Below are 10,741 nucleotides of genomic sequence, written 5' to 3'. Positions count from 1 at the left end.
GCCTGTTGGTTTCAGCAGCTGCACAAAATGGCCCAAAACAGAGCGTGTGCCTTGGCACGGTTTGCTGCCCAGGAAGGGTGCCCCTCTGTGTATGGGGCCAGCAGGTGTGGCTGTAGCTCTGCGTGAGAGCTGCTCAGCTTGTAGCTTTGGGTGACTGAGCTGGAATATTAACCCAGGACACTGAGCTCCAGAGTCTCAACTTGTACCTTCTGCTGTCCCCGCTCCAGTATTAGTGTCTGTCTCACCTTGTCTCCACTTCAGAGGACAGAGGAAGAAATGTTTGTGACAACAGAACATGGGCTGGGAGCGGGTACTGAGTGGGTGAACCTGGGGGTGTATCGGGGGACGGACAGGGCCTTGGCTGGGTCAAGGCTAGATGAACCATCAATGTGTGGGGTGGGTCTTTGGATGCCCAGTCTGCAAGGAGAGGGAGGTAAGATAGAGCTGAGATGCCCAGTGAGGGTAGGAGAAGGGTCTGCTGCCAGTGAGCATGGAGCACTCTTGGTGTACTTATAAGCAAGGGTATTCTGGAGGTGATGACCACCCCACTCCATGTGCCATCATGGTCCCCCTTGTGCAGAGAAGGAAACTGGAGCATGGAGAGGGGAATGAGGTCATTGCCATGGTCTCCTTTGAGAAAGTGGTCCCGCGGGGACCTTGGACAGTTCCCAAAGCCTGTGACTCCAGCTGCAAAAAACAAAAGTTCCTTCCCAGGTGGTGATAAAGAAATTCCTGATGACAGGATCAGGCTCCATGTTGTGTGTGTGTGTTTGTTTTTAAGTCAGAGACTTCATGAGAGCAGTTCTCAATTTACAGAAAAATGAGCAGAAAGCACAAAGTTCCTACCTATCCTCTCACTGTTATTAACATCTGGCATTAGTGCTACATTTGTTACAGTTGATGAGCCAATATTGATTCATCATTTACTCAAGCCTGCAGTTTAAACTAGGGTTCACTCAGTTGTAAGTTCTATTTCAACTAGTGCATAATGACATGCATCCACAATTACAGCATCATAAAGAAGAGTTTCTTCCCTCTAAACATTCTCTGCTCCATTTCTGCATTCCTTCCACCCCCACTCCAACAACCACTGATTTTTTTCCTGTCTCCATAGCTTTGCCTTTTCAGACTGGCTTCTTTCCCTTGGTAAGATGCATTTAAGATTCCTCCGTGGCTTGGCAGCTCTGTATTTTATGCCAAATGAGAAGCTCCATACTATCTGAGCCGGTCTGGGGGTGGGGGTGGGGGGGAGCTCTGGGCAAGAGCCAGGATGGAGGCATCTGGGTCCTCCGAGAGACAGAGGTCCCCTGGGATAACGTGCAGAAGGAAGTGAACATATAGGTTTTCAGTTCCCACTCTGTGCTAGACATAACTCGAGGCTTTCAAGGCATCAGTGAATAAAACAAACCCTGCCCTCATGGAGCTTATATTTTAACTAGAGGCCCGATGCACGAAATTCGTGCAAGAGTAGGCCTTCCTGCCTCCGGATGCTGGCACCGGCTTCCCTCGCAGTCCCGGCTTCATCTGGAAGGTCGGACGTCCTGTCTAATTAGCAATATTACGCTTTTATTATAGATTAAAGAAACAATACTAGCAACAAGATAAAAGAAGGTCCCAAAGTCCACCAAAATGCGTCCTCCTTCAGGAAATCTCATATGGCCTTCCTCCACCCCACCCCATGTCCTCCTCTTGGGGTTCACCAGCTCTGTGCTCCCCTTTCTGGCCTCGCCCTGACACTATGAGGTTGGGAGCCGGTTCTGCCAGTCCCAACCCAGGACAGAACTTGTGTCCACGCCAACTTGCAAAAAAAAAAAAAATAAATGAGCACGGAGCATGCAACCGCCCTGCCCCGCCAGGGCTTCACTTGCGGGGCTGCGCATGTGCCAGAGGCTGCCGCCCAAGGTACTAATCCCTGGGCGTCCTGGCCGGTCGGCGCGCAGGCGCACTGGCCGCCGCCTGGAGCGCTTCCGCCTCCCGCCGTCGCGATGGCCGCGCCGGCCCCCGGCTTCATCTCGGTCTTTTCGAGCCCGCAGGAGCTCAGCGCGTCGCTGGCGCAATTGGTGGCACAGCGGGCCGCGAGCTGCGTGGCGGGCGCCCGGGCCCGCTTTGCGCTCGGCCTGTCTGGCGGCAGCCTCGTTTCGATGCTGGCCCGCGAGCTGCCCGCCGCCATCGCCCCCGCCGGGCCAGCTGGCCTCGCGCACTGGACGCTGGGCTTCTGCGACGAGCGCCTGGTACCCTTCGAGCACGCCGAGAGCACGTACGGCCTCTACCGGGTGAGAGCTACGGGGGCCGCCGAGGGTCACACCGCCCTGGCTGCTCATCCGGATGGGAGCTGGCAATGGGCGGCCTGGTGCCCCTGCGGTCACTCCCAGGCTGCGCCCGCACGGCCACCCGATGGGCGGTGGGGGCTCCGAAGCCCCTCAGGCAGCCAGGCAGCGGGCACGGCCTGGGCAGAGGCGCGCAGGGAAGCACAGTGGCCCATGCCCGGGACCCAGGGAAGTTCAGGCGCAGAATGACGGAAAGGGCCAGGCAGGGGGTTCTGGCGTGGAGCCTGGGCATCAGCTTCTTTACCTACAACCTGGACGAGGTCTCCATGGTCTCCACGCAGCCTGTCGCGTTAAGGACCTCCGAGGCCGCTGTCTTTGAGCCCGGGCCCCCGGCGTTTTACAAGCAGGGAAACTAAGGCTCGGAGGAGCCCTGGTTTGGGGTTCCTCGGCTTCGCCTGTGTCCACTCCTCCTGCTCCCGAGGAGGAAACCTCTCCAGGGAGGCGTGGGAAGGTGCGCGTGACCAGACAAGGAGCCTCGGGTCACTGGGGTCCTGGGGTGTTGTATTCTTTTTGTGTAGAAGCTTGAGCTGATGATTTTTTGTGTTTTTAGTGAATCCTCATCCGAGGATATTTTTTCCATTGATTTCTAGAGAGAGTGGAAGGGTGGGAGGGGGTGAGGAGAGAGAGAAACATTGATGTGAGAGAGATACACTAATTGGTTGCCTCCTGCATGCGCCCTAACTGGTGACCAAACCTGCAATCTGAAACCCAGGTAGTGCCCTTGACGGGGAATCAAAACTGCAACCCTTAGGTGCACAGGCCGGTGCTCTAACCATTGGGAGCACTGGCCAGGCGAAACCCTGTCCTTTGTGTGTGTGTTTTTTTTTTTTTTGTCATTAAAAAATATTTTTTATTGATCTCAGGAAGGGAGGAGAGAGAGATAGAAACATCAATGATGAGAGAGAACCATTGATCAGCTGCCTCCTGCACAGCCCCCACTGGGGATGGAGCCTACAACCCGAGCATGTGCCCTTGACCAGAATCGAAACTTGGACCCTTCAGTCCGCAGGCCAACGCTCTATCCACTGAGCCAAACCAGCTAGGGCAACCCCCAGTCCTTTATTATTATTATTATTATTGATTTCAGAGAGGAAGGGAGAAGGAGAGAGAGATGGAAACATCAATGTTGAGAGAGAATCATTGATCGGCTGCCTCCTGTACCCCCCCTACTGGGGATGGAGCCGGAAACCTAGGCATGTGCCCTTGACCGGAATCGAACCTGGGACCCTTCAGTCTACAGGCCGTCGCTCTATCCACTGAGCCAAACCGGCTAGGGCCAACCCCCAGTCTTAATTGACTTGAAAGACCCCTGGTGCATTGACACTGGGATCCACTACGATCCTGACTCACAGTCATAGATGACCCCTGTGGGCACAGTGCAAACCCATGATGCTGAGACCCATTCATGACCGTTGGTGACATTGTCCCTCCGTATGCCACAGACCCACCTGCTCTCCAAGCTGCCCATTCCCGATAGCCAGGTGATCACCATTAACCCCCAGCTTCCGGTGGAGGAGGCAGCAGAGGACTACGCCAAGAAGCTGAGACAGGTGAGCCCCTCAGAGTAGCCGCAGGGGGACCTTGTCCACTCGATGGCTAATCCCCGGGCAGCAGAGCCGTTTTGCAGGTAGCACCCTGTGCTTGTCATTGGCAGAAACTCCCCTGGGGTCAGCAGACCCTGCCCAGCCCTGCGTAGACCCCTTTGAGAATTCCCTCCTTAATAGGCCACACCCCTGCCTTGGGGTCCCCAGGGGTGCCCTCACCTCTGACACCTAGTAGCTGGCCTGTGGTTGTGTCCCCAGATTCTTAGCCAGTCGGGCAGGTGAACGTAGAACCTCGTAGATGTGAGTCCCTTTTATGCAGGTGAGGCTGAGCATCGCTCCCTGTGTTACAGCTACTTGTGATTCTTTTAAAAATTTTTTTTAAATACGGTTTTATTGCTTTTTAGAGAGAGAGGAAGGGAGAGGGATAGGGAGATAGAAACATTGATGAGAGAGGACCATCATTGATGAGCTGCCTCCTGCACGGCCTCTACTGAGGGTGGAGCCTGCAGCCCGGGCATGTGCTCTGACTAGGAATGCAACCAGCGACCTCTTGGTTCCTGGGTTGATGCTCAGCTGCTGAGCCACGCTGGCCAGGCACCACTTGTGATTCTTTTTCTGACAATTGTCTCTGTATTCTTCCCCTTCCATCACAACCTCTGTGGACTGTCTTCTTCCCCTGGCCAGGCCTTTCAAGGGGACTCCATCCCAGTTTTTGACCTGCTGATCCTGGGGGTGGGCCCCGATGGCCATACCTGCTCACTCTTCCCAGGCCATCCCCTCCTGCAGGTGAGTGCACCCACACAGGCCCCACGCACACCTGAGCTCTGGCCTCTGCCGTCTGGGGCTTCCACAGGGGGGCCAGGAGTCGCCTACAGAAGGGTTTGAACCGGCTTCTGCCAATAGGCATGCTCACTGAGCTTAATCCTCCTGAGCCTCGGTTTACCCATCTTATAATGGGGCCTTAAACCAAGTACCACAGGATTGGTAGGGTGGGATGGAATGATGGATGAATTATGCTTGATGTGGGTGAGTGCTTGAGAAGTGGAAGTGACATTGTCCTCTTCTCTACCCCCCGCCCCCGCCCGCCCCAGGAACGGGAGAAGATTGTGGCTCCCATCAGTGACTCCCCAAAGCCACCTCCACAGCGCGTAACCCTCACACTTCCTGTCTTGAATGCGGCCCGAACTGTCATCTTTGTGGCGACTGGAGAAGGCAAGGCAGCTGTTCTGAAGGTAAAGCTGGGGGCCCCATCCCCAGGAAGGCTATGGGCATGTGAGCCTGGGGACAGAATATGAGTCCAGGTGCTATTGTGCTGGAAGCACCAGATCCCAAGGTACCTCAGTCATTCCTGGGGTGGAGGGGAGATGGAAACTGCCATTACAGGCCTGTTAGGAATGAGTAATTACAAAATGAGATTGATGAGATGAGACAAAAGCTACACTGACAGGTAAATTCATAATATTAAGATACATTTTAAAAATATCTATCCTATATAATAAAAGGCTAATATGCTAATTAGACCAGACGTCATTCCAGATGTCCTTCCTGACAAAGCCGGGACCTGAGGGAAGCCAGCCTGGGTCCAGGGTACCTGTGGGCCACTGGAGGAGAGAAGCAGCCCGGGTACCGGGTGCTTGCAGGCGGCTGGAGGAGGGAAGCCTGGGTCCCGGGTGCCGGAGGGAAGCCGGTGCTGGCAGCCGGGGGGAAGGAAGGCCTACTCTTGCATGAATTTTCGTGCATCAGGCCTCTAGTTAAATAGAAAACTATTGGATAAACAAATCAAGCACTTTACTCTTGAATTAGAAAAATGTAAATCTAAGTAAAGTCAGCAGAAGGGATATATGAAATCAAAATCAGAAATTAATGAATTGGTTAATTTTTAAAAAATATATTTTTATTGATTGCAGAGAGAAAGGGAGAGAGATAGAAAAATCAATGATGAGAGAGGATCATTGATCAGCTACCTTTGAGCGCCCCCTACTGGGGATAGAACCCGCAATCTGGGCATGTGCCCTGACCAGGAATCAAACCGTGACTTCCTGGTTTATAGGTTGATGCTCAACCACTAAGCCACACTGGCTGGGCATTATTTTTGAAAATTTAATGATAAAGAGGTCCAAAAGATAGATAAACCACTGGCAAAGCTAACCAAGAAGGAAAAAAGTCATATATAGGAATAAGTAAAAAAGTAGGAATAAGAAAGAAGGTATAGTTATATATAATATTTTAGGAAAATACAAACTAAGATATTAAAAATAAACTAAGCTGGCTTGGTGTGGCTCAGCGGTGGAGTGTCGACCTATGAATCATGAGGTCACGGTTTGATTTCTGGTCAGAGCACATGTCCAGGGGTTTGATTTCTGGTCAGAGCACATGTCCAGGTTGCTTAATTCCCAGTGGGGGGCATGCAGGAGGCAGCCCATCAATGATCTTTCTTATCATTGATATTTCTCTCCCTCTCTTCCCCTCCTTTCTTCTCTGAAATCAATAAAAATATATTTTAAAAAATAAAATAAATTTAAAGATATTTTAACTGCCATCATTGAAAAAACCAACAACTATGGAGGGAAAAAAGGTGACATGTGTAATACTTTCAACAATTAAGAAATATTATATATATATATATATATATATATATATATATATATATATATATATAGTTTATTTCAGAGAGGAAGGGAGAGGGGGAGAGAAATAGAAACATCAATGATGAGAGAGAATCATTGATCGGCTGCTCCCTGCATGCCCCGCACTGGGGATCGAGCCTGCAACCCGGGCATGTGCCTTTGACTGGAATTGAACCTGGGACCCTTCAGTCCGCAGGCCGACGCTCTATCCACTGAGCCAAACTAGCTAGGGCAAGAATTGATTAAAAAAGAAAAAGAAAATGCCAAAACTGTAGGAGAAACTGGAAATATTTTGAAATATAAATAAATAATAATTCTCTCGCCTAAACCGTTGGGCCCAGATGTCCTCATAGGGGTGGCTGATGTTGCAGTTTGGGGTGCAGATTCTAAAGAGTGCAGCAGACCCATGTCCCTGCTAGTGGTGCCCACCATGGCTTCAGGTGGTCCTCCCCCTACAGCCTCAACTTTCCCATCTGTAAGGTGGGTCATGAGGGGGCCCCTCCCCATAGACCCCTGAGAGAGGCCTCTTGGAGCCTTAGCTTCCCAGACTGTAAAATGGGGTGGGAACAGAGGTGACTTCACAGGGTTGTGATCAGAAGCCAGTGATTTATAAGCACAGAGTTCTCCGGGCAGGCCCAGCCGGCAAAAAGCAGTGTTTATACTGTCCATTCACCATGAGGTCACATTAGCGGGTTGACACACCACAGCCCATGTGCCAAATCCTGCCAGCCATGAAGGGTTTTTACCTTTTACCTTTTTAAGTTGGAGGGGGGGAGGGCACACGGGTGGATCAAAAGAAGAATATTCCCAGACATGTGAAAATTCAACAGAATTCAGAAGTCAGTGTTCACCAGTAACGGTTTGTTGGAACACAGATGCCCATATGTCAACGTGAGCCGAAATAGCGACTCCGGTCTTTGCAGGAAAGGTGTGCCAACGCCATGCTATACAGGCACAGGAGCTAGCAGGGAAGGGCCTGTCCCTGCTGACTGTTTTAAGCTGGGACAGCTGGGAGGCCGGCATCACATCTTGAGAGCAGGAGAGGGTAGTCCCCGGGGGCCTGAGAGCTCTGAGGGGCGCCGGGCATGCAGCCGGGCCTCACAAGCATATCCTCTTCACACAGCGCATTCTGGAGGACAAGGAGGACAGCCCGCTGCCTGCCGCCCTCGTGCAGCCCCACACCGGGAAACTCTGCTGGTTCCTGGATGAGGCAGCAGCCCGACTCCTGACCGTGCCCTTCGAGAAGCATTCCACTTTGTAGCTGGGACACCACCGTTGGGACCATTTGCAGCTTGAGGGGGCTGGGATCTTCCTGGGGCTGGGCCCCTCCACTGCTGTGTTCTAGGCTTCACTTTAGAAAAGCCACATGGTGCTGACAGGGCCTGGCCACTGGCTCTGCCCAGATATTACAAGGAGCTTTGGCCCAGCCGGTGCAGCTCAGTGGTTGAGCTGGTTGAGCGTCGCCACATGCACCAGGAGGTCGCCGGTTCGATTCCTGGTTGGGGCATATGCCTGGGTTGCGGGCTTGATTCCCAGTAGGGGGTGTGCAGGAGGCAGCTGATCGGTGTTTCTCTCTCATTGATGTTTCTATCTCTCTCCCTTCTTCTCTCTGAAATCAATAAAAACATTTAAAAATTATAATAAAAGGAGCATTTGCTCCAAGTTTCCACTGTCTCGTGGTCCTTGGTGGGCAGTGGGACAAGGGGCTCCCAGGCTGACTAGCAGCCCTTATCCCAGCAGGTGGAGGGCAGGAATGGGTATCCTCGCTCGGTTTCCGGGGGCCGTGTAGCAAAGAGCCACAGAATTTATTAACTCACAGTCGTATGGTGTGGAGTCAGGGGGTGGCAGGGGCGGTTCCTTCTGGAGTCTCTGAGGGAAAGTCTTCCCAGGCTCCTCTTCTGGCTTCTGGGGGCTGCCAGCAACCCTTGGCTTGTGACAGCATCACTCCAGTCTGCCTCTGTCCTCACATGGCTTATGTGAGTGTCTCTCTGTGTCCTCTTCTATTCGGGACACTGACATTGGATATAGGACCACCCTAAATCCAAGATGAACTCTCAAGATCCTTAGCTAATTATATCTGCAAAGACCCTATTCCAAATAAGGTCACATTCTGAGATTCCTGGGGTTAGGACATGGACATACCGTGTATGGGTATGTGTGCCTGTGTGTGTGTGTGTGTGTGTGTGTGTGTGTGTGTGTGTGTGTATGTGTTAAAATACACGTAATGTAAAGTTCACCATCTTAACCATTTCTAGGTATCCGGAAATGGTACATTCACACTGTTGTACAACCATCCCCACCACCTATCTCCAAAACGTGCCATCTTCCCAAATTGAAGCTCTTTCCCTATTAATCAGTAACTCCATCTCCCCCTCCACTAGCCCACCTCTCTACTCCTGTCTCTGTGAATTTGACTATTGTAGGGACCTCATGTAAATGGGATCATATAGTGTTTATCCTTCGTGTCTGCTTCTTTTACTCAACATAATGTCCTCAGATTCAACTATGTTGTCACATGTGTTACAATTTCCTTCCTTTTATGGCTGAATAATATTCCACTGTGTGGATGGACCACATTTTGCTTCTCCATCTCTATAGATGCTTGGGTTGCTTCCATGGTTTTGCTCTTGTGAATAATGTTGCTATAAACCTTGGTGTAAACGATCTCTTTGAGACCCGACTTTCAATTCTTTGGGGGATATACCCAGAAGTAGAAATGCTAGGTCAGGTGGTAATTCTGTTTTTCATTTTTTAAAAATATTTTTTCAGTGATTTCTCCCTTCAGTGGAAGGGAGAGGGAGCGAGAGAAACATCAATGATGAGAGAGAATCATTGATCGGCTGCCTCCTGCACGCCCCCTACTGGGGATTGAGCCTGCAACCTGGGCATGTGCCTTTGACTGGAATTGAACCTGGGACCCTTTAGTCCGCAGGCCAAACTGGCTAGGGCCTGTTTTTAATTTTTGGAGAAACCTCCATATTATTTTCACAGCATTTTTCATTCCCACGAACAGGGCACGAGGGTTCCAGTTTCTTCATATCATCACCATTGGTTATTGTGTGTGTGTGTGTGTATGTGTGTGTGTGTGTGTGTGTGTGTTTCTGTGTTTTTTATAGTGACCTGTGGATGTTTCTTTCCAGGTTTCTTTACAAAATTCAACCCACTACACACTCTGGCAGAGTTCCCACTGCACACACAGAGCAAGTGTTTTTATATGATTTTATTGATTTTAGAGAGAGGAAAGGAGAGGGAGAGAGAGAGAGAGAGAGAGAGAAACATCAATGTGAGAGGAACATCCATCGGCTGCCTCCCACACGTGCCCTGACCTGGGATTGTGCCCTGACTGGAAACCAAACCTAAGACCTTTTGGTGCATGGGACAACACTCAACCAGCTGAGCCACCTCAGCCAGGGCCAGAGCCAGTCTTAACCTCCCCCCAGTCCCGCTGCAGGCCTGCTCAGAGCCTTGAATGTGTCAAAGTGCCTCTTTCGTCTCAACTGTGCCAGGACTGCAGCGTTTCCATCTGCTTGGCCCACCCAGCTTCTCTGGCTCCTGGGACTTGAGCAGAGAGCGGGAAGCACGGGTGCCTGGGGGCGTCCGGCAGACGCACCTGAAGGGGACATGGGAATTGAAACCTCAAAGCCGAAACCACAGAAAGAGAAGTTTCCTTCAACGTCCTGGGGTCAGCCTCTCAGATGTGAGAGTGAGGAAGTGGGCCGGGGGCCGATCGGAAGGAAACAGGTTGAGAAAGCGGAGGAGGCAGCCGAAAGGAAGGTTGCCCAGCTGTGGGCTTGAGCAAGCTCAGGGGGCCATGAGCCCTGGAGCGGAGTCCAGGGCAGGGGTTGCTAGAGCAGAGGGGAAAGGCTGAGAACGGCACGGGGACCGCATATCACCTCTCCTGTGCCCGCCCCATGACAGCAGCTGTCCCTGCACCGGGCCTGCCTGTGGCTCCCTTTCACCTTGAGTGAAGCCCACCCTTCCTATTGGCCCATAAGCCCCTGGGTGGCCCCTGCAACCCCCACCCTCCCCTCGTAACATCTGCCCCTCTCTCCCTTTTCCGTCCCACCCACTCTGTGCTGTCCCCACCTTAGGGCCTTTGCATGCGCTGTGCCCCCTGCCGATTCTCTGTCCTCCAGCTTTCACTCTTCCTTTGGGTCTTGGTGCAGCCTCTCCTCCCTGCCCCTGCATTTCCTCCCCCCTCCCGTCCCCTTTTCCTCCCTTCCTCTCCCCATTCTCTGACCGT

At 52.0% G+C, this 10,741-nt stretch overlaps 1 protein-coding gene across 2 annotated transcripts; it reads left to right on the top strand.

Annotated features, from left to right (window-relative positions):
• The first annotated feature begins 1,922 nt into the window (after positions 1 to 1,922).
• On the top strand, positions 1,923 to 8,161 carry PGLS (6-phosphogluconolactonase). 2 transcript variants are annotated; one of them, XM_008156418.3, is made up of 5 exons: positions 1,924 to 2,273; positions 3,770 to 3,877; positions 4,556 to 4,657; positions 4,963 to 5,103; positions 7,622 to 8,161. In XM_008156418.3, the coding sequence occupies exons 1-5, from the start codon at positions 1,986 to 1,988 to the stop codon at positions 7,757 to 7,759; spliced, it is 777 nt and encodes a 258-aa protein (XP_008154640.2). In that variant the 5' UTR covers positions 1,924 to 1,985; the 3' UTR covers positions 7,760 to 8,161. The 2 variants fall into 2 exon arrangements, with proteins under 2 accessions (XP_027988319.2, XP_008154640.2); XM_028132518.2 differs by lacking the exon at positions 4,556 to 4,657 and having other exon boundaries at positions 1,923 to 2,273.
• The last annotated feature ends 2,580 nt before the right edge of the window (positions 8,162 to 10,741 follow it).

The sequence above is a fragment of the Eptesicus fuscus genome, chromosome 6, assembly GCF_027574615.1.
Source record: "Eptesicus fuscus isolate TK198812 chromosome 6, DD_ASM_mEF_20220401, whole genome shotgun sequence".
Classification (NCBI taxonomy): Eukaryota; Metazoa; Chordata; class Mammalia; order Chiroptera; family Vespertilionidae; genus Eptesicus; species Eptesicus fuscus.
The sequence above is the reverse complement of the archived record's forward strand: the minus strand, read 5'-3'. Positions and strand labels throughout refer to the sequence as shown.

What these genes read in the sequence shown, in the direction of transcription:
- PGLS (XM_008156418.3), top strand. Translation starts at nt 1,986, where the DNA reads ATGGCCGCGCCGGCCCCCGGCTTCATCTCGGTCTTTTCGAGCCCGCAG. An exon ending in GCACGTACGGCCTCTACCGG is followed by an intron (nt 2,274 to 3,769) that starts GTGAGAGCTACG and finishes CGTATGCCACAG; the next exon opens with ACCCACCTGCTCTCCAAGCT. An exon ending in ACGCCAAGAAGCTGAGACAG is followed by an intron (nt 3,878 to 4,555) that starts GTGAGCCCCTCA and finishes TCCCCTGGCCAG; the next exon opens with GCCTTTCAAGGGGACTCCAT.